Raw genomic sequence first — 24767 nt, 5'->3', positions numbered from 1 at the left:
ACGGAGAAAAAAACAAAACTAAACTCTTTAAGCTATTAATTGTCTAACACTGCAAGGAAGAAAAACATGTTGTTTTAATTTTTGGTTTCCTGTACACTAAGCATTTTCAAAGTAAACATGAAATAAATAACACTTCTAATATGACGTCTTTTCTATCAACCATTTTTTAACCTTTGTTAAAATTTGTTTTGCAGACTTGACGTTATTTTTATTTCACTTTCCGGGCCTGGAAATATATAATGACATGCTTATAATTTCACACAGTGTAACGTCTACAATGGAAAAGTATAATGTCCTTGTTTTCCCTGCTTAGATAGTATATGTTTTTGGCTGTTGTGTTGTTGGTGGCCAGAATTCGAAGGATACATAGTATCATTCAATAAGAAAACTAACAATATACCTGCTGTATCGGTTTTTTATTTTACCATATTTTTCTTAAAGTATAAGATCATTCTGTAAAAAGTAAAAAAATAATACCAGGAGATGCGGCATGAATGTCAATGAGACAACTATCAAACTGAGAGCAATAAACATGGATATAAGCTGGTATAGGGTATCATACGACCCTTATAAATGAGCAAAACCAGTACTATAAGCTATAATGACAAAATGTGAAAAATATAATGCATTTCATGACTTTCATTTGATTGTTTTTTAAGATGAAATAAGTTTAATACAAGTGGCGTTGCAAGTTCTGTATCAAGACAAGACTGCAAATGAGTTCTTCGTCAAAAATTATGTGGATAAATTTTCAACAGGGAGACCCTGGGTCAAAACCCAGGAATAAAAATGTTCGATAACTTTAAAAGCCATATTTTCAACAAATAATCACAGCTAGAGAATTATTGCAAGGTCTGCTTTGTTTGAGTAATTTGGAACATAGGCATTTGTTAAATATGTAAACTGCATCAGCTAAAAATTAAATAAAAAAAATGTACAGAACAACGCTGATTGTGAAAAAAAAAGAATCTTTTAATAATGAAATGTTGATTTACTTTCATGTTAGTGTTTTTGACAGGGTTTCTATAATTTGGCTCCAGCCAACATAGGCAGAAATCGTATATATCTGGAATTTATAGCCATGGTCGCCAATACTCTGTTGAAATTTTGCAAGATTATGCACAGGTTAGTTCAACAACAAATTAAATCTCAGAGTTATAAGAACCTATATCTAATACCTAGCTACACTATGTAATGGCAGTTTCTTGAATCGTTAAGTCAATGTAAAATTGAGAATAATATGAAAGTTCAAATGATTTCTATTGTCCAGCTTCAAATTAAAGGCAAACAAAACTATATGTTTTATTTGAGAGTAAAAGTAATAAAAAATTTAACTTTGCGAAAACAGTCAAGATTTATCTAAGTAGTGAACACTAAAATAAAGTTTTGAAATCAACAGTACAAATATTTTTAAAAACAAAGTATATAATAATATCCCAGACCAAAAACCACTATTGGAATAAATCAGAGTCGTCAAAAACCAGAGTGTGTGTCAATTGGACAGAAGAAGCAAACAACCCGTCACGTTTTGAAGTCTTAGAATCAATACGAAAAAAGTCGAAAAAAAACCAGAAAATAGTCATTACAAATACGATATGGATGGAATATTAAAGGATCAGGTTAAATTTTATTCATGTTATGTTATTAAAATCATTAGCTCTCAATTTGCCAAGAATACGTGACAAAAGACGAAAAGCTTTGAAATCACCACATGTACAGAGGAAACGATATAAGTTTTGAAAAGTTCTCGAGTTCTATACTTTTACTTTGCCTTTTATTCTACTTATTTTTCTTGAAAACTTTCATCAAATTATTAAATTTTGGTTTTCCAATAAGTATTAAGCGTATAGAGAACTAGTATGTTGCGTTTTCAAATACACTAGATCATCAAGTAGATGTGCAAATGTAAAAACTAAACCTAACGTCAAACTATGGCAAGCCGTTTTACTATTTATTCTAATTTCAAGATATTTCATATAGTTTATGAGATATCTTATATAGTTTATAAGATATCTCATATAGTTTATAATATATCTCATATAGTTTATAAGATATCTTATATAGCTTATAAGATATCACATAAAGTTTAAAAGATATCTTATATAGTTTATAAGATATCTTATATAGTTTATAAGATAACTAATAAAAACTTGATTATATAAGATATCTTATATATCATATGACACATCTGATATATTATATGAGATATCTCATATATTAAATGAGATATCGTGCAGTTAGAATAAAAAGTAAAACGGCTTGCCATATCAAACAATCGAACATAACTTATATTTTTGTATTTCACAGAAGAGTGCAAGAAAACAACAATCGTATGTCAAACTAATCGTCTGACATACATGAGGTGTCTGATATTTTCAGAAAAATATCCCTGATATTGTTTTTCAAAATGAACAGGATACACTTCAACTTTCAGATATATACGTCAAACGTTGTTTTCCTTTATATAGAACTTCATGTAATCTTAATGTTTAATACTGACTTCATGATCGCCCACTTTTTAGTACAATAAGATGGTGAGTTTAATTGTAGAGGAAAGACTATAGTTGGTTTTCTCGTTTTATGAAATATTTATCTTTAAAACAGGATAAGAAGAACTTAGTTGTAAATAATCGATGCTACACTATCAATGTTTCTGGCACTTTGGTAGGATGTTTGAATCGTAAGTAAAAAGTAAAATCACAAAAATACTGAACTCCGAGGAAAATTCAATCGGAAAGTCCCTAATCACATGGCAAAATCAAATGACAAAACACATCAAACGAATGGACAACAACTGTCATATTCCTGACTTGGTACAGGCATTTTCAAATGTAGAAAATGGTGGATTGAACCTGGTTTTAAATGAACAATCAGATTGCAAATTTATTTGCTGCAACACATATAAAGCCTTCTTCTGTAATTAGAAAAAATAAATATGCTAGATTTACTTACTGGAGGTGTGATGAGATGATTAAAGCTCTAAATCGTCTCCTTGACAACATTTATGTACGTTTCGTAAAGTTTATCGACAGGTGTAGGTATTCTTATGCACACCAATTGTGCCCTTTATTAGCAGACTTGTTCCTGTACTGTTATGAATCTCAGTTTATGGCCAAGGTAGGTAAAGACTCTTCTAAATTCCATTTAATTGATAAATTCAATAACACTTGTCTTGATGACATTTTTTTGTTATATAATCAAGAATTCATTCTCTAAATATATCCATATGTGTATGACCTAAGTCTGGATCCTGTAATTCAGTGGACGTCGTTTGTTGCTGTATATCATATTTGTTTTTCGGTTTTTGCTTTGTACGTAAATCAGGCCATTCGATTTATTGTTTTACATTTTTTAAATGTTACTAGAGTGATCGTTTGTTTTTGTTTCTAGAATTATCATGTATAAAAGTACATCTATGATTGCATTTTATTGATAAAAATCTATATTTCATAAGTCAAATATGCGATTTACATTAGGGTTTATATTCGACGACAACGAGAATTTACGACAGCTTGAAGGGGTCTTAAAGCGATTTCCTACATATCGTTTTACTCCTTTTAACTATGACTATCATCCTTTAAATGTTATCAAATATTTAAATTTTTATTATTTTCAAGTAAGAAATTTGAATATCGAACCGACTGCTAGCAGCCGGTTGGATATTGAATATTGAATAACGAACCGGCCGCTAACTTCACATCCATCTTTTTTTTAGCTTACTTTGCGTTATGGGTTTTGCTCATTGTTGAAGGCAGTACGGTGACCTATAGCTGTTAACTTTTACGTCATTTTGTCTCTGGGTCTCATTGGTTATTATATCACATCTTATCTTTATAATGTTATAAATCATTATGACAATATACAATGTCGGCATCGTCGTCCGGTCGCTGGTCCTCGATTTCCACTATGGATTAAGTGTAAACATACAATCAAATGAAACGTTTGGTTCTTTTTAAGAATTTCGACTGAACTGATAAGGATGAGAATAAATTATTGATATACGATTTCAAAAGACCATTTTTTTTTCAACCGCAACGGATAAACCTGTGTCTATCGAAAGATAGATTCATCGTTAGCGATGGCTCATGTCATAACTAAATAATGTTTTTCGTTGTTTAGATATATGGTTTATGTGGTAGATATATGAAAATTTCTATTACTTGTTTAACTTATAGTCGTATTTTTTGTAATTCTATATGATTGAGAGCTCGATACATTGTATGGAAACTTGTTTATTGTTGAGGATCTCTATATTTCCTGAGGATGTTAGAATAATTGCTGCGTTGCTGTTTAATCGAGGAATTCGTCTTATCACTTTTCATTCGAATAAGGTGCATTAAGCCTGATAAAAAGATGATAAAAAACACTTTACAAGCAATTAAATTACGCAAGACAACATTACTTACAGCTTTCAACTGAGGTAACACATTAGGGGTCACATAGCATAACGTATCATTTCTGCTTATATCAGTTTCTAGATGGTCGTCGACACACGTCAAAATTGTGAAACTCATCTTTTTTCTTCTCCAAAGTAAGGATCCTCTAATAATATAACATGATAACATGATCAAAATGACCTAAACGCTGACAAATGCTTTACAAGTTAGTTATTAGAATGTAATCTATAATTGATCATGTAAATGTTTGAACATTGAGCCGATAGTTATTTAAAGTCTGTTTTCAGAGACAAATAAGCCGTGCAATGTCTTTCATCTCTTCACGATAAATATGTTGTTGTTCCTGCGGACAAAAACTTCAAATAATATTTTCTTCAATGTAAATCGTACTACTACGAGTGTCTTGTAAAAGAATTAGGAATAAATGATCACTCAGGTAATCCCACATAAAAAAAAACATATCATTTGACAAGGATAAGATTTTGGCAAATCAGAAGTCCCGCATGTCTTCAATGAATATCACATTAAACAGCAAATTTGAGGACTTACCTTGTTTGTTTTGGATACCTAAACTTCACAAAATTCCGTACAAACAACGGTACATTGCCGGCTCATCTGCATGTTCTACAAATGAATTGTCCATTAGGTTGACAAAAATTCTGTCCACAGTGAAAGAGGGTTTTCAGAAATACTGTGAAACTGTTTACTCGCGTAGTGGTATTAACCATATGTGGATTATAAAAAACTCCAAAGATCTTCTGAATAATTCTAAATCTCAATCTTTCTCTGAAATTAAGTCTATCAAAACTTTTGACTTTTCAACCCTGTAAACCACCATTCTCCATGTGAAATTGAAAAATCGTCTAAAAGAAATAATCCACAATGCTTTTCAATATAAAAATGGTAGCATACGCAATAGATGTATTACTTTGGGATACCATACGGCATATTTTGTTAATAGTGAACAAAAAGGTAAAACATGCTACACAGAGGAACAAGTGATCAGTATGCTGGAGTTTCTTATTGACAACATATTTGTTGAATTTGGAGGTAGACTTTTTCAACAAATTGTCAGCATTCCTATGGAAACGAACTGTACGCCTCTCCTTGCCGACCTCTTCTTATTTTCATATGAGTCGGAATACCTTCAGACACTTGTCAAAAACAAGAAGATCAAAAAAGCAAGATCATTTAATTTAACATTCAGATATATTGATGATGTTTTTTCCATTAACAATCCAAACTTTTCTGATTGGTTTCCATTAGTATATCCCCCAGAACTAGAAATTAAAGAAACAACAGACACGGCTTCCTCTGCCTCATTTTTAGACTTATACCTCGCATTTGACATAAGCGATCATCTCAGTACTAGAATCTATGACAAACGAGACGATTTTAATTTTGAAATTATCAATTTCCCCCTCCTTAGTAGCAATATACCAACTTCACCTGCATATGGGATATACATTTCCCAACTCATTCGATATTCAAGAGTTTGCAGCTGCTACCTAGGCTTTATAAAGCGTCACCAGTGTCTGAGCAGAAAGTTGATGAACCAGGGTTATGTCAAAGAACGTCTCGTCCTTTTTTCTAAAAAAAGTTCATCGGAAGATACCAAGACCTTTTTAATAAATATTCCGTATCATCTTCACAAATAAAGCATGATGGTCTTGAAGTACAGATTCTAGGTACTGACGTTTTTTATCATCTTAATTACGTGTTATATTGTTCTTTTATTTGTCTTTGTAAATTATTAACCTTTACTGTTTAGTCCATTTTTGGTAATATCCTTTTGGCGTGGCTTGGCATCCCACCAATGTGTTGTTGTGATGTGGTCATTTTTGTAGTCTTGTCTTTCATTTTTGCTTATGTGCTTTGTCTATATGCCATTTTCTTTTTTCTTTGTTGACATATTGGTTTGTTTTTATAGTGAATAAGGTTATAACACAATGTTGACTGCTGTACCCCTATTTTTGAAATTACATATTATGTCTGTTTGTTTTGTTCAAACATTCTTGTCAATATAATGGAATTTTAAGCGACTGTCATACAAATGAGAGGTTCAGCTATCTATAAAACCAGGTTTATACATGTTCTACATAAGGAAATGCCTGTACCAAGTCAGGAATATAACAGTTGTTTTCCATTCGTTTGGTGTTTTAGGGCTTTTGACTTTGTCATTTGATAAGGGACTTTCCGATTTGAACTTTCCTTGGAGTTCGGTATTTTTGTTCTTTTGCTTTTTCATATCATGTATCTTGAAAAGGATCATCGTTTTTAAGGATACCTAATTTCAAATACTCCGTAAAAACCTATTGTTATCGGTTCGCCTGTCAGTCCGTCATTACTTGAATGTCAAAAGATTAGTTAAGATTGTCATAATCGATTTAAATATTTTGTTTGCACAGCATTTAATACTCTTAAAAAAGGTCCGTTTCGATTTTTAGAGGAAACAAAAAAAAATGGCAAATCATGCCGTAGAAGTGGTAAAAACTTTTGTTATAAAATTCTGATGTTTTGAAAATTTGTTTGTTAGTATTTCAACGACTTTTGAAATGTATGTCTTACATTCTTTTCAAGTTGGTTCCCGGTGAGCTAATGCATAAGTGAAATTTTGTCATCGCTGACATAATTGGTAAATAGAAAAAAACATATTTAAAGTTTTAGAAAAAAATCTTTGATCTTCGTTAAATAATTTCGAAAATACTTAAAAACAACTGAAAGCAACTAACATGAGCGTAAACTGGGTATGCGAGCTTAAAACGTGGAATAAATAAACGACTTAGAGAATAGATTAATTATAAATTAAGGAAATGCTGCGAAAGAACTGTGATTCATACAGTAATAACTGAAGAGCGGTAGCACATATGCAATAAACATGTATATGTACTGAAGTTTTAGATTAAACGAATGCAATCTATGTATATTGTAAAATATTGAATTAAGACAGCAGTAGTTTACAAATGTTCAAACCCAAAACTCAATTGAGAAAACAAATTAAAGTAAGTTAAAAAAAAAAGAAAAAAAAAAGAAAAAAAAAGAGGGAATCGCATGAACACTAAAAGGAGCGGGACTGGAATAAGCATATTGCTATACAGCCATCACCCTGTAGATACTATCTACTTATATTGTGGCATTGCACACTACCATGCTTTTCGCAGACTGTTAATGACGTCTTAACAATAAATCTGCTGATTTTGTATTGTGTATTTATGTTATTTTTTTAAGGCTTCTTGCTTACAGATGAGTCGGAACATTTCGATCTGATTTTTTTTTATAGTTTTACCGTTACACCACTGTTTAAGATGAGGGTTGAGTGCTCCGACAGGTAGCCCCTTTGCCATGTTGATGTGCTGTAATTCAGTAGTTGTTGTTAGTGATGTTGTCATGTGCTGTTTGTTTTACGTTTATGGTTTCGTCACATATCAAGCCGTTGGTTTTCTCGTTTAATTTGTATCACATTTTGTCATAAAGGAGCCTTTTAAAGCAAACGATCGGGTACGAGGTTTGTTCATTGTTGACAAACATACGGTGACCTATAGTCTCTAACATCTACGTCATATTTTACTCTAATGGTTAGTTGTATCACTGGCAATTATACCACATATTTTATTTAATTATTTTTAATTATAGCCAATGTAACTTTGATATTCTCGTCGTATTATGGAAGTACTCCTAACAAAGTTTTTGTGAAGATATTTTCTTTGACAGAGGGTTCTGACTACATTACTGCAATGGTAGTGAATACAGGTGATGGAAAGTGTGCACTTCAGTGGATGTCAACTATCAACTTTGGTATTACGTATATGCGGTTCTTTGGATTAAGAAAAGGAGTCGCCAATCCTGCAGTGTTTAATATCCCTGCTCCTTGTCAAAGGTCAGAAGGCTATATGAATGAGGTAACTCTAAACTGCAAGTAAAATTGAAGAGTATCGAAGAGTTATGTTACTAACAACTAGAAAGAATTCAAAGAACATAACAGAAATATTCACAAAAAGTACAATATATACAAGGAAGTCAAGCTTATGTGAAACAAACTAAAAAAACTGTACCTTTATGCGTTAGTTGTCGTAACATTAAAGATTGTATACAAATAAATTAGGATCAGATGACACGATACATTTCCTTCGCCTCTGCGTATCTTTTCATAATCTTCTAAAAGCGTCATATTGTGACCAATGATATATCAATAGACAGGAAACTTAGTAATCGGTATTTTTTTGTGGGGTCGTGTTGCTCAGTTTTAAGTTTTCTATGTTGAGTGTTGTAGTCTGTTGTTTGTGTTTTTGGTCGTTTTTTTTTGCCATGGCATTGTTAGTTTGTTTTCGACATGATTTGCATATCTCATTTATATCTTCCGCCTCTCTTTTGATATTCTATCAATGGGAGACAATACAACTGAATGACATAAATGCGCTTTGATATAATCTAAATCTTATTAGACGCCAATGAATAATGACTTCTATTATAATATGTATACACACTTATGTTTATGTACCTTATGTTTGTGTATTTTAGGAACCAGACAAGCGGTTGTTTGTTCCAGATCATCTTAGGTTATAAGAATGAAAGATTACATGAAAGAGTTCCCAGTTTTTAAATAGTTTACCATCTCGATCTAACCAATCAACATGTTTTTAAGTATAATAAAATTAAGAAAACCACGTCTATTTTTTATCTGCACTGATCAAAAACAAATAAAGCTATTGAATAGGTTCAATGAGTCAGAAAAAAAACCCCAAAAACAATAAATCCCTACAAATGTCTGTGTTTTCTGTAGAAATAAGAAGATGTGGTATAATTGCCAATGATACAACTCTCCACCAGAGACCAAATGACATAGAAGTTAACAATTATAGGTCACCGTATGGCCTTCACCAACGAGAAAAACGTATACCGCATAGACTGCTGTAAAAGGCCCCGAAATGACAAATGTAGAACAATTCAAACGAGAAAAATAACGACCTGATTTATGTAAAAAAATGAACGAAATACAAATGTGATATACAGCAACAAACGACAACCACTGAATTACAACCCCCCCCCCCCCCCCTTACCTGGGACAGCGGTGTAGCAGTACAATATATGAACAAACTATAAAAATCAGTTGATAAGGGATTAATTCATCAGATCACAAAAAACACAGACAGGACGTGGCAGGGTATTTATACATCTTTACCGTTACAAAAGAGAACAGCATTTCTGAAACTTTGTTGATGGATGGGTACCATTATCTCTTAAAATATAAATGACCTTTATGTGTTCTGAAGTGTGGTAAAGTTTATTTTGCACCAATGATTACTGATTTTTATTTTGAATGAAAGACAGAAGATACCAAACGGGACATTAAAACTCACAAGTCGAAGACAAACTGACGATGCCATGACAAAAACGAAAAACAAACAACGATCTAAAAAACACAACATTTACACAATACTTGGTATAATGCTTGCGTACCTTATACAGATGTTTTCTTATTTTAGGAACCAAACCACCTGAAATTTGTTCCACATCACAATTGGCTATAAGAATCAGAGTTTAAATAGTTGACAATCTTTATCTAAAAAGAATTGGATTTAGATATAGTCAATGTTAACCGAATAAACTTTTTACCAGCATTTCTTTAAAAAAGTCATAAAGTCATAGATATGTTCAAAGTGTCAGCAAAACAACAACAAATACATGTTGATGTATTTTTTTCTTTGTCGTTCGGTTAATCTCCCTTTGACTTATACCCCTACACATAAAATATACTTGATTTTCAGTTGCATCCCAACGGAAACGTCAATTTATAATGTATTTGAAACGAAACAGTATTCACATTTACTAAATCAAATATATAATGAATGCTGCATGTATGATGTGCGTTTGACAATTGAAATGTAACGACAAAGAGTGCAGCAATTGGAATAATCTCTTTATGATACTACCGCGTTATCTTTTTAAAGGAAATACTAACATTCTCCTTAATAAAATAATATTTCCAAATATGTTGAAAAGAAATTGTACTTTTCGTTTTCGTGACAATTTCCTTTTTAGCAGCTCACAAACTGAAGACCCCTAACAGCCTGAATCGCCCAACTGAGAAATTTAACCCCTCATTGCCTAAGGACCTAGGATAAATTATGTCTCTTAAACTTGGTCAAATTGGCCAAATATTTCGAGAGAAGATCCAAATGTGATTATATTACATCCAATTTTAATTGGAAATTTTCCACTAATGCCGATATATGCCGAGGATCGTTTGTAGAGGGTTCTCCCAGCATCAATCATCTAACGTTTCAAGCCTTTAGTATTAGAGAAGAATATATTTCAATATTGACCAAAATTAGATAGTTTGAATTGAAAGAAGACGGACAACAAGATTGCCTATTTTGGTTTATATTTTTTTATCCTACTGAAACCAATTGCAAAAGACAATAGATTAAAGACAAGCATACACCACCATAAATGAACAGAAAAACAAAAAATCACAAAACGCCAATCGGGAAATTAAAGATTGAGCAACACGAACCCCACCAGATCCCGAGGTAAACATTTATTCGTCATTCCTACAAAGTTTGATATAGTTGTTGACCTGTTCGTCAGTCCGTCAGTCAGTACGCCAGTCATTTTAGTCTCCGGATACTTAGTCAAATACTTTTGAACCTTACTTAGATAATTAGAGGAAAGTCTAAATTGATTTGGAGGTCACCACGTCAAAGGTCAATTTCAAAGATACTCACAAACAGACCGAAATTTGTGTAGAAAAGTGTTTTCTAGCTGCTAAGTAAAATACTACGAAAGGGATTGCAAACTTACGTGATTATATATTCCCTATTGATTTCGGGTTTAATACATCAAATGTCAAGGTCAAATATACTAAGAATAGACCAACATTTATGGAGAAAACTGGTTTCTTTATTTTTAATCAATAACCTCATATTTGGTTGCAACCACACTTTCTTATTATTTATATTTGTTGTTGAAGACTCGAGTTTACATTAGTTTTTTGGACATTGCTATCTGTCTTGGAAAGACTGTTTGTCGGACTCTCGATATTTTTTGTATATCGTTTGGTTGTTGTCTCATTTTCATATATCCCATATTATCAGTCATCAAATGGAAGAATATATCATGATTCTGATGGGATCATCTATCATGGCGAGCAAATTTGAACTGCTTTCCAAATTATGTGCCATTTACAATTGTTTTTTCTCAAGTAAGCAGACATCCTGTTGGTACTACATAGACAAAAAGAGAGATTTGTGCGCACGAAATACTGGTTAAACTTTAGCATATTTTGTGCATGTACAAAGGTTATCTGGACCATGGTTTGTACGTTGCTTGTATTTTGTATGTCTGTTATTTCCCCAAAGGATACGGGTCGTTGTTGTTTAGTGTGGTCCGTTGTACTGTGTGGTATTAGTGATTTTCGTTATCAGTGATTTTGAATTAAAATATATAAAGAAAAATATATGTCAAAAAGCTCTAAACATTGAAAGACATGTATTTATGACTTGTTTAAAGAACTGTCATTCCAAAAAATATGACAATAATCCATTTATGGATAACAAAAGTCACACCAGTCAAACACTTTAGTGTTGTCGCAATATAAGGATAAAATAACAAGTCTTTCAATAAAACCGGACAAGCAAATTCATTGCTGTGGGAACAGCGCTGGCAGTTGTTTCAGGTCTCACATTTCGCTAATGTAAATGTTTCAGGCCAAATATGTTATTTGTAATTAAATATACTTGCCTATTAACATTAGCAGATGTGGCAAATTAGCCTTCTTGGCTGTATTACAGTGTTAAAGTCAAATATAACATGTATGAAATAATTTACAAAATCTTGGAGCAGGAATTGAAACACACACATATATTGTTTGTTTAAATTTAAGATTCATTATGAGCGCGAAAACTACTAAACAAACTGTGAAATGTACATTACATTAGAAGCATCCTCACATAATCATCCCAAAGAAAAGAAAAAGAAATGACTAAAGAACAAAAGTACAAAAACAGATGTTTCATTAGTTCTAAGTGATAAGGGTATAAACAAAAGTACAAAAACAGATGTTTCATTAGTCCTAAGTGATAAGGGTATAAACAAAAGTACAAAAACAGATGTTTCATTAGTCCTAAGTGATAAGGGTATAAACAAAAGTACAAAAACAGATGTTTCATTAGTCCTAAGTGATAAGGGTATAAACAAAAGTACAAAAACAGATGTTTCATTAGTCCTAAGTGATAAGGGTATAAACAAAAGTACAAAAACAGATGTTTCATTAGTCCTAAGTGATAAGGGTATAAACAAAAGTACAAAAACAGATGTTTCATTAGTCCTAAGTGATAAGGGTATAAACAAAAGTACAAAAACAGATGTTTCATTAGTCCTAAGTGATAAGGGTATAAACAAAAGTACAAAAACAGATGTTTCATTAGTCCTAAGTGATAAGGGTATAAACAAAAGTACAAAAACAGATGTTTCATTAGTCCTAAGTGATAAGGGTATAAAGAAAACAACACAAACACTCTAATGAACAGCAATCGCATAACATTGGTCAACTATTTTCATCGGTTTATCTAGATGTCAACGAAGAGTTTAGCCACCAAAATACACCTTTGAATTGCTATAAAAAAACGAAAAATGTCAAGAAGAGTATTGATGCAGATAGATACATGATTCCATGTTGAATCACTTGATTACAAGGGACAAAGTTTGAAACATGATTATAGATACAATATTGTATTATACTTTTCTGGTTTTTATGATTCTTGTTTACTAATAGTGTCAAGTTCGTATGATTTTTGTCGATTTGATAAATTTTATAACGTAAAACGTACTTTGTCCTTGTACAGACAGAAACCAAAATGATAATCTTTCCCTTAATCAGGATATAAAAATAAGCACGCAATTGAAAAAAGCGTAATTAGTTTTAACCTTGGTTTGTATGTTCTTAACTGATTTTAATATTGATTAACTACTGTGGCCTACATTAAAGTACGATATTATATCCAATCTGGATAGTGTGAATCTTAATAAGTTAAATTATCCCATATGGCAACGAGTCATAATCATAAAAGAAGCATTTTCAAAAACAAATGTTTACAAATTAAAGACTATGGTGATCGTTAAACATAAATTTAACTTGTTCAAAACAAATTAATCTCAATTTTGTGCTACATATAAGGAAGAATACATTTCAAGTTTTATATAGTAAAAATTGAAATTTCCTCCTTTTAGCTTTACCATTAATACCTTGGTGTATTGAGATTAATGCAGTTCTAAAAAATACTTTAAAAAAAATAAGAAGATGTACTACTACAGCCAATAAGACAACTTTCAATCAGAGACCAATTTGAAATCGACACCAACTGTTTTAAAAGAGTATATTACCGGAGAGTTGCGAATGTTGAGTAAATAATGGATTTCTCAAAGAAATGGTGGATTATCAATGCAAATCCCTTTAGGTCATTGTGAAGATCAGGATTAATAGTTCAATCCCAATATGTCAGTAGTGGTGTGTTTGGAATGTTTTTAGTTTCGCTAAGTTAAAAACGTCATCTCGAAAGAACGCGATTGGTAGTTAAAAAATTTCTACAAAAAACCTCGTGCCATTTTAACATAACGGCGACTATAGTATCATATAGTTGAAAGATTTAATTTTGATATGCATTGTCCTATATGTATATGAAACTTTAGTTACTTCACTAATAACGACCCAAAGAGGGAGGTTTGAGTTCTTCAAAAAATACTTTTACATGTTTTTCCTGTCCCTAGTCAGAACCGCAAAGTATTTGAGAGGTATAGGGGGAGGTTGAGATCTCACAAAACATGTTTAACCCCGCCTCATTTTTGCGCCTGTCCCAAGTTAGGAGCCTCTGGCCTTTGTTAGTCTTGTATGTTCTTTTCATTTTAGTCCCGTTATATGTTTTGGAGTTTAGTGTGACGTCCATTTTCACTGAACCAGTACACAATTTTATTTAGGGTCCAGCTGAGGACCACCTCCATGTGCGGGATTTTCTCGCTGCGTTGAAGACCCATTAGTGGCCTTCGGTTGTTGTCTGCTCTTTGGTTGGGTTGTTGTCTCTTTGACATATTCCCCATTTCCATTCTCAATTTTATTTGACTTTATTTTTAATACATCAAGTTTTCTTTTGTTTACAGAATTCGCAGTTGACAGCAGATCATTGATATTATTTGTGAATTTATGCAGTCATTACTGAAGACCCATTGGTGGCCTTCGGTTGTTGTCTGATCTTTGTTCGGGTTGTTGTCTCTTTGACATATTCCCCATTTCCATTCTCAATTTTATTTGACTTTATTTTTAATACATCAAGTTTTCTTTTGTTTACAGAATTCGCTTTTGACAGCAGATCATTGATATTATTTGTAAATTTATGCAGTCATTACTGAAGACTCGAGGTATTTTTTTGTATATAAGAAGTTGACATTGATATTTGTCTTTGAAGATAGTATGTTGATCTCCCGATATATTCAGATATTTTAAACGTGAAGTTGCTGTCTCATTGAAAATTTATATAATCCTCATCAAGAGTACAGTACCTGAAATGGAACATTCTGTGATCGTCTTAATACGCTCGCCATGCTAGATGATTTTATCAGATACTGCTCTGATACTTACGCCTGTCATGACATCTACCCGGCCTTGATTCTATTTTACAAATTACAACATGTGAGCTATCTTATATGTTCAAGAGAGGTGAAGATAACAAAAGAGATATGCAAACTCCTCAGCCGAAAATTAACTGACTCGTTTCTCGTTTTTTATATAGATAAGACCGTTGGTTTTCCCGTTTGAATGGTTTTACACTAGTAATTTTTGAGGCCCTTTATAGCTTGCTGTTCGGTCTCAGCCAAGGCGCCGTGTTAAAGGCCGTACCTTGACCTATAATGGTTTACTTTTATAAATTGTAACTTGGATGGAGAGTTGTCTCATTGGCACTCATACCACATCTTCCTATATCTATTGACAACGCCATGGCAAAAAACAGAAAATGGTCAACGACAGTGAATAAAACACACATATAAAACTAAAGACTGAGCAAAACGAACCCTACTAAAAACCTTGGTTGATCTCAGATGCTCACGAAGGGTAAGCAGATCCTGCTCCGTCATGATGTTCATGTAAGTACAAACCCGGTGATAAGTTTAATTCGGTAGGTCACATTAGAACAAAAAGAGAACGGGATTGCAGTTAAAACGATCGGAACATATCCGTCGTCATCTGAAATCAGATGTTCCATAACGGCTAACCAAATTGTTATGGCTTCCGTAAAATTTTCGAAGGGATGATTTCAACTTCACCATTTGGAATTCTTGATTTAATAGCTTCCTTGTGAGGTAGCAGTCATCTTTTTGGTAACTACACTCTGCAGATATGTAAGTGTGTGTATTAGTTTGGTAACTACACTCTGCAGATATGTAAGTGTGTGTATTAGTTTGGTAACTACACTCTGCAGATATGTAAGTGTGTGTATTAGTTTGGTAACTACACTCTGCAGATATGTAAGTGTGTGTATCAGTTTGGTAACTACACTCTGCAGATATGTAAGTGTGTGTATCAGTTTGGTAACTACACTCTGCAGATATGTAAGTGTGTGTATTAGTTTGGTAACTACACTCTGCAGATATGTAAATGTGTGTATTAGTTTGGTAACTACACTCTGCAGATATGTAAGTGTGTGTATCAGTTTGGTAACTACACTCTGCAGATATGTAAGTATGTGTATCAGTTTGGTAATTACACTCTGCAGATATGTAAGTGTGTGTATCAGTTTGGTAACTACACTCTGCATATATGTAAGTGTGTGTATCAGTTTGGTAACTACACTCTGCAGATATGTAAGTGTGTGTATTAGTTCGGCGATAAATGGGCTTTTCAACTGAGTCGTATAGTGTGCTTTTATGTTGAACTGTTACTGTTACACCACTGTCTCAGGTTAGGGTGTAGATTTGGTCCCACCCCTTTTTGAATGCGCCTGTCCCAAGTCAGAAGCCTATAATTTAGTGGTTATCGTTTGTTCATGTATCTCATCTTTGTTTTTCGTTTATTGTTTTCTACATAAATCAGGCCGTTAGTTTTCTAGTTTGAATTTTTTTTACAATTGTCATTTCGGGGTTTATATAGGTTTCTGTGCGGTATGGGTTTTGCTCATTGTTGAAGGACATACGATGACCTATAGCTGTTAACTTCTACATGTCTGTTGGCCTCTCCAAAATTTATAAAAAAAACATAAAACCAGGTTCAACCCACCATTTTTTCTTAAAATGTCCTGTACCAAGTTAGGAATATGGCACTTGTTATCACGTAGTCCATTTTTATGTATGTTGGCGTTTGTTTTTGTAGCAGTTCAGTATTTCTTTTGTTCCGTTTTGTTTCCTCTTATAGTTGATGTGTTTCCCTCAGTTTTGGTTTGTGACCCAAATTTGTTTCAGTTAAATCGATTTATGACTATTGAACAGCGGTATATACTACTATTGCCTTTATATATCGTCTTTTCTCAGTTCATCGTGCCATTTTAATCTTTTCTCGCTGTTATCCTTAAACAAGATCACTGTGTAAAGAGTTTCATTTCGCAGTTTCCTTGTACTTTCCTGTCTGTGTAACGCTTTTTTTTTTATAAAAATTTAAATAAATATAAAAAGAAGTTACTAATATTATAGTAGTAAACTTTACAATCATGGCAGTCTATTGGTACAGTTGCTTGATATTTGCAATATTCATAAATGAAGGAATTGCCTGTTGTTTTCCTGAGAAAGGCGAAGGTTACTTTAGATTTACCAACAAAAAAGGAGCTGATCCAGTATCTTCGGTAAGGAAGCATTTCATATGATACTATTTGGGACATTGTTTTAGTTATTTAAGGTACATATTTTTATAATCTAAAGTGATTGGTAACTTATGCAATAACATATATTTATTACCAGTACAATTTTCAAACATCTTTTATTTGTTAAAGCAAGTTAGATCAGCCTAATAATTAAGTGCTCATTCATTCATTGCTTCCTGTAGCAGCGAGTACATTTTGATCTTGCTTTCCATATAAAATTCTCTTTAAATCCCGTTTTTTAAACAAGCAGTCACCCTGTTAGAAGCTGCTCTGTAACAGTTTTTTAATTGTTTGTTTGTTTTACTTTAGTAGTTTTACGTCATATGGTCTAGATATTCATTAAAATTAACGGTACAAATTTTACTGCTCCAGACCCTCATTTTGAGAATAGAAGTGTTTTCAGTGATGTTCGATGACGAAATTTTTAAAACTCCAAAATCTAATACAAACTTTGTTGAGCTGATAAAACCAAAAAGGACCTAACTTTTTAATATAGATTAGACCGTTGGTTTTTCCCGTTTGAATGGTTTTACACTAGTAATTTTTGGGGCCCTTTATAGCTTACTGTTCGGTGTGAGCCAAGGCTCCGTGTTGAAGACCGTACTGGTTTACTTTTATAAATTGTGACTTGGATGGAGAGTTGTCTCATTGGCACTGATACCACATCTTCTTATATCTACTAACGTATAGACAAAATCAAGACAAGGAATCAGAGATTTGGATGAGGGAGATATATTCCTTAATTTGAAATGGTAAGATTTGTACGCACATGTAACTGGTTTTATCCCTACTAACATGTGCCTGTACCAACTCAAATTGTCGAAACCATATGTTGTTCGTTCTTCTTCTTTGTCTTTATTATATACCTGGTTTTTTTATGAGCAGACGGGTGTTGGTGATTGATACATTGATCATATAGCTCGTTTCTATGTATGTTAATTGGCGTTTGTTTTTGTTGCACTTCAGTGTTGTTCCTTTGTTTCCCTCTTATACTTGATGTGTTTCCCTCGGTTTTAGTTTGTAACCCGGATTTATTTCTCTCAATCGATTTATGATTTTTGAACACCGGTATATTACTGTTGCCTTTATATAGTCTGTTGTATTGTGTGCTATTTTTTGCGAATTATGTTATATTAATTGAAATGAGTAAAATAGAAAAAAGTTTTAAAGTGGTTGTGTTTCTGAACTTCAAAATGGAACATTTATTTCGGTTTAAACTAAAGAGATTGCCAATGAGACAACTATGCACTTAAGTCCAAATTACGTTTTTGTAAGCATTTATTGATCAGCGTATGGCGTATGAGCAAAATCCATACCGTATAATCAGCTATAAAACGACAAAATGTAAACAATTGAAATGAGAAAACTATCAGCCTGACCTATAATTCATGACAAAACCATAAAAGAAAAACGAAAATGACAGCAACCAAACGCCATCTTCTGAATTACAGCCTCATTCGAGTCGTCTGTTATATGTAGTTTGTTTCTGGTAAAACGGTATATATTTTAAATCTAAATGTTTTTCCATCGACCATGAGAAATGCTTTATACATATGATCGGTAATTCGGATACTTGCGTTAAAAAAAGGGATAATACGAAGGGGCAAAACACCAAAATCGTAGAAAATGTTGGTGTTAATAAATATAAACACAAGCGTAAAATCATATTTTCTATGATTCTAATTTCAGGGCTGGTATAAATTTTCTTCGGATACTACTATAGAGAAGGCTTACTATAACGGGAAGATGTACAATGGAGAAATGCATGATGTTCATATTTTATTTGATTATAGAAATGTAAGATATATTAAAGAAAAACCTTTAAAATATTCCAGTTTTAATTTCTATTTTCTTCAATTTTTTTAATGTGAAATTGTTTGTCTCTTCGTCGTGTTTTAGTTCTTTGTCAGTTTCTCTCGATTTATGTGATTTGAATGCTTCTTGGTATCTTACGCTTCTATTTTAATTGACACTTTAATTTTCTAGGTCAAAATATAAAACTTAGTTCTATGGGCGTATATGAAGACCCACCCTTAGAAACAACCTCATCTGTCATTAGTAGTCAGATCACGCTTGCAGTAAACTTACATTACATATTTAAAATAAAATAAGCATCCAGTTAAATTTAAAGCTAGGTTGTTGTTTAAAGTATGATAGACACTGCAATTCAAAATCTCATCAGTGATATTAATGAAATCCTTTCAGTTGAAAAAGAAAAACAAAATTTCAAGATGCATTTCTTTCAACATTTGACAAATAAGAATATATTTTGAAAATGCATGTATAGGAACTAGTAATAATTGCATTTTGGAAAACAGAAGAAATAATTACAAAACGTTGGAAATATTGTCAGAAGAGGTTATGAAATGTATGCTTATAAAATATATAGAATTCAAGGACTGCGTTGCATTGCCTTGGAAAAGACATGAGGAGTGACACAATGTTATGGAAAAGTTAAAACAATTTGTTGCGAATACTATTATCCATAGACAGTATCTGTCGTTCTGAAAGAAACGCACTACCCGTTTTTAATTGATTATGTTTTTTGATAAAACAAATATCTATATTTGGTTTTATGTTAAATATTTCGTTCTATTTGTCAGATATCTTATATAAAGATGCTAACCGTTTAAAAATTCACCTTTTAATTTGATAAATTCTGAAAACAATATTTTTTTCAATTCTCAAATTGTTCTATTTCTGGCCTCTGATATGCGATGTGTTTAGAGGAAATCTGTCGGTATTCGTTCAAATGTTAGTTTTTTGTCCATACGTTTGAAAAGGATTACCGTGTAATGCACAAAATGATTCCAGTTTTATACTTGTTATGATTTAAACTAGAGATTACTTGACCTGCAAAAAGTAAAATAACAAAAATACCGAACTCCGAGGAAAATTCTTAACGGAAAGTCCATAAGCAAATTGCAAAATCAAAAGCTCAATCACATCAAACAAATGGATAACAACTGTCATATTCCTGACTTGGTACAGGCATTTTCTAATGTAGAAAAAAAATAGATGCATTTGTTTTGTGTCGTTAAGAATGTGTCTGATTGCTGATTTCATATCATTTGATTCCAGGATAAGTTATACAACGTAACAGATGGCCTATGTATCGTTTCTAATTTATCTAAACCGCTTGTCAAATGTATTCCAGGTAAGCATGTACTTTCTAATTTATCTAAACCGCTTGTCAAATGTATTCCAGGTAAGCATATACTTTCGAATTTATCAAAAGCGCTTGTCAAATATGTTACAGGTGGGCATTTACTTTCCAATTTATCTAAACCACTTTTCAAATGTGTTCTAGTTAAGCCTTTACTTTCTAATTTATCAAAACCGCTTGTCAAATGTGCTCCAGATAAGCATTTACTTTCTAATTTATCTAAACCGCTTATCAAATATGTTCCAAGTAAGCCTTTACTTTCTAATTTATCTATACCGCTTGTCAAACGAGTTCCAGGCAAGCATTTACTTTCTGATTTATCTAAACCGCTTTTCAAATGTGTTCCAGGTAAGCCTTTACTTTCTTATTTATCTTAACCGCTTGTCAAATGTGTTCCAGGTAAGCATTTACTTTCTAATTTATCTAAACCGCTTGTCAAATGTGTTCCAGGTAAGCATTTACTTAATTATGTACCTTAACCGCTTGTCAAATTTGTTCCAGGTAAGCATATATTTTCTAATTTATCTAAAACGCTTTTCAAATGTGTTCCAGGTAAGCCTTTACTTTCTAATTTATCTATACCGCTTGTCAAACGAGTTCCAGGCAAGCATTTACTTTCTGATTTATCTAAACCGCTTTTCAAATGTGTTCCAGGTAAGCCTTTACTTTCTTATTTATCTTAACCGCTTGTCAAATGTGTTCCAGGTAAGCATTTACTTTCTAATTTATCTAAACCGCTTGTCAAATGTGTTCCAGGTAAGCATTTACTTAATTATGTACCTTAACCGCTTGTCAAATTTGTTCCAGGTAAGCATATATTTTCTAATTTATCTAAAACGCTTTTCAAATGTGTTCCAGGTAAGCATTTACTTTCTTATTTATCTATACCGCTTGTCAAATGTGTTCCAGGTCAGCATTTACTTTCTGACTTATCTGAATCGCTTGTAAAACGTGTTCCAGGTAAGCAGTTACTTTCTAATTTGATATCAGCTATCGTTTTTGTTGCATTTGTTTTGAAAAGGAAGATTTTTTAAAGTTTCGCAAACTTAACTTTTGAGATATTCCGAAAACAAACAGTTTTCACAATTTTAGTCACTCAAATAAGTATGCTTTGTAGTATAACAAGATATATTGCAAATGCATACATATCTACACAGAAACTAACTTAAAATATATAAATTTGCATATGAACGAACAATCAAAAATCAAATAAATGGATCACTCTATTCAAATAAAAAATTGTTTAAATGTAGTATCAACCAAAATGAATGTATGTCCGTATGCTTGTTTTGGAGATACTTGTCGAGAACTGCAGTTCTTTTCAATTTTGAATATCCTGTTAAGAGACGTTTCAATATCGAAATCTTTTCAAGCTCATAATGATTGAAATTTTGAGGATCATTGGATATCTTTAAATATTGCAATTATCACTTCTACTTTGATGTTATTTATAAAAGTCATAACAAGGCTTTATACAGATAATTGATTTGTCTACAATCTTTGTCGATTCAGAAGAAGCTGAGCTTAAAGTGTCATCTTATTATGGAACTGGGAACGACACAGTGAAAGTTGACATATACTTTGTCAAGTTTCAAAACTGGTACGTAACTTTGACAGTGGAAAAAACAAGCTGTGCGGTCCTTGCGGAGACTGACTATTCAACTGACGAAGTCCAAAATAGTCATTTCTTTGGTTTAACACTTGGCGTGAGGAATTTTACCGTATTTGACATTCCGGCTGCTTGTCTACAAAACACGAGCAGAGAAAAGGTTAGTTTTAAATCATAGGAAAACATTACAATACAAATAAATATTAACTTGTGAAAAAAATTAAAGTAAATTAAATTAATGTAGAAAACTATCTTTTTTTATTAGATTGTACAATTGTATTGTGAGAATTTTGACAGTATATTGGTTATTTCATATCACGTGTCTAATATATATATATTGTTTTCAATTTAGACTTGTATATATATATAACAAATAAAAAAAACATTGCAGCGAGGCAATTCTTAATATATATTATTCTCTGAAATATATATATTTTTTTTTAGATAACTTCAAACGGTGAATGCTTTTTTCTCTTCCTACAATTGTCCTAAATGTGTGATAATTATTATTGGGATGTTTAAATAAAAATTGATATATATATTGATATTGACGGTTACTGGAATAACAAACAAATTTCTTACTAATGCTAGTTGTTTATGTTTTCCAAGAAAATATTGTACAATTTGATAGCTTTGACCTGATCAACGATGTCGGCAAATAATTCGAAATTCAAATATTTTCAAATGTCTGTATCCTTTGACTTTTATTCATTTTATCATAGGAAGATGATTCCATGAGATTCACATCACATCTAGTGAAGTTGTAACTTGATTGGTTCAGCGTTTCATCCGATGCCCCTCAGTTATACACGATTATATACATTGTGGTGATGTCTGATGTTAACAGATTGGTTTATTTGTAACGATCATCTATCAGGAATATCTTTAGATTTTAACTTTTGAATTAAAAACTTTATGTTTTTTGTGTTTCATTTTTGTTTTTCAAGCCGGCCTCTTATTTTTGTTTAACTAGACACTTTTATTTTTTAGGTCCTTAACTATTACAGTATTCCTTGATTCCACTGCTTTTCATATTGAGGCTTCCAGTCTTCGAAACGTTTATTAATTTTTCCACAAATATAATTTTCCAATTCGGATAATCTTTTATGATATTTTGTAGAAAAAAAAACGGTGAAACACTTATCTTGAATAAAAGACTCGGAAGATACCAAAGGGACGGTCGAATTCATAAGTCGAAAAGAAACCGAAAAGAATAACAGGCAAATAAGAGTATACAACACACTTTACAGAAAACTAAAGACAGAGCAAAACGAAATCCACCCTAGACCGGGGATGATCTCAGATGCTCCGGAAAGGTTAGAAAATCCAGTTCCACATCGTCGTGCTGCGCATGATAATTCGCTGATAAGTCTTTTTTATGTGATGTCACAATTGAACAACAAATTTGCAGATTTTACATTATTGTGCTGATATTTAGAGTAATTATGTATGTATATATATATATATATATATATATATAAACGCCTAAAAAGTGTACAAAAAAACACCAATAATAAATAAAAAGGAAACATTAAATGTAATTATCTGTAAATATTTCGGATAACAGATATCCTTCATCATTATGATTATGATGTAAGATGAATCATATCAATCTTTTATGATTTAACTATAACAATCTTGAAATTTATACAATGAAAACAATTAAAACCGAACACAAAAACGCTTGTACAATTCTAAAATTTCCGTAGGCCCAAAAGCCTTAAAATACTTTCAAAATAACAGAAATGTTCTCTTTACGAGAACAGTTTATAGTGTTTTCAATGATATGAATAGTCTGTAAATCGAGATCTGCGCAAATATGCTCATGACCTCTATAGATACAAAATGTATATATAAATAAGAAGATGTGGTATGATTGCCAATGAGACAACCCTCCACAAGAAACCATATAACACAGAAATTAACAACTATAGGTCACCGTACGACCTTCAACAATGAGTAAAACCCATACCGCATAGTCAGCTATAAAAGGCCCCGAAATGAAAAATGTAAAACAATTCAAACGAGGAAACCAACGGCCCGATTTATGTACAAAATAATGAACGAAAAACAAAAATGATATACAGCAACAAACGACAACCACTGAATTACAGGCTCCTGGCTTGGGACAGACACATTCAGAATGTGACGGGGTTAAACTAGTTTGCTGGTGCCAAACCCTCCCCTTACCTGGGACAATGGTGCAACGGCACAACACAAGAACAAACTATACAACACAATAAACGAAAAAAAAATATGTAAAGAATGATTGAAAGGACGGTCTCATACTTGCTCCATCGCTGGTTAACGTGCCTCACTGGTTAACTTTAAGCGACCATATATATGTACCTTTTGTTTTCCCATTGGAGGGTTGATATCACAATATCTAGTTATTATCGTTTTGCTTTTAGTTTTGTTTATGAAACCGTTATTTTAAAGTAAAGTGATTTTCCAGCACTGATTGTTATTGGTATTGTACGTATGTATTCTATATATTCTATATACAGTGAAAAGGCAACCCTAATATGAATTTCTCACATGAAGACCTTACGATGCCTAATTACAAATTTTGGTTTCATTGAACTGATCACGAAATACATTTTTTTCTATACAATAGCCATTTTTTGTTTAGTTAAAAGGGAATTCCACTTCAACGAATCGGATCCACATAAATATACACGATGGTATCCTTATTGAAAGAAAAGGTAAATTTTATGCGGTAAAAATGGAATTCATTGATATCGCATGATAGACGT

The 24767-nt window shown here is 32.2% G+C and overlaps 1 protein-coding gene across 1 annotated transcript; it reads left to right on the top strand.

Moving 5' to 3' along the window:
• The first annotated feature begins 17030 nt into the window (after positions 1–17030).
• On the top strand, positions 17031–22938 carry LOC127720935 (uncharacterized). The gene is made up of 5 exons (XM_052227670.1): positions 17031–17218; positions 18926–19033; positions 20318–20393; positions 21915–22171; positions 22734–22938. The coding sequence occupies exons 1-5, from the start codon at positions 17087–17089 to the stop codon at positions 22776–22778; spliced, it is 618 nt and encodes a 205-aa protein (XP_052083630.1). The 5' UTR covers positions 17031–17086; the 3' UTR covers positions 22779–22938.
• The last annotated feature ends 1829 nt before the right edge of the window (positions 22939–24767 follow it).

The sequence above is a fragment of the Mytilus californianus genome, unplaced genomic scaffold (genome assembly GCF_021869535.1).
Source record: "Mytilus californianus isolate M0D057914Y unplaced genomic scaffold, xbMytCali1.0.p SCAF_11, whole genome shotgun sequence".
Classification (NCBI taxonomy): domain Eukaryota; kingdom Metazoa; phylum Mollusca; class Bivalvia; order Mytilida; family Mytilidae; genus Mytilus; species Mytilus californianus.
This window is presented reverse-complemented; position numbering and strand designations above follow the sequence as displayed.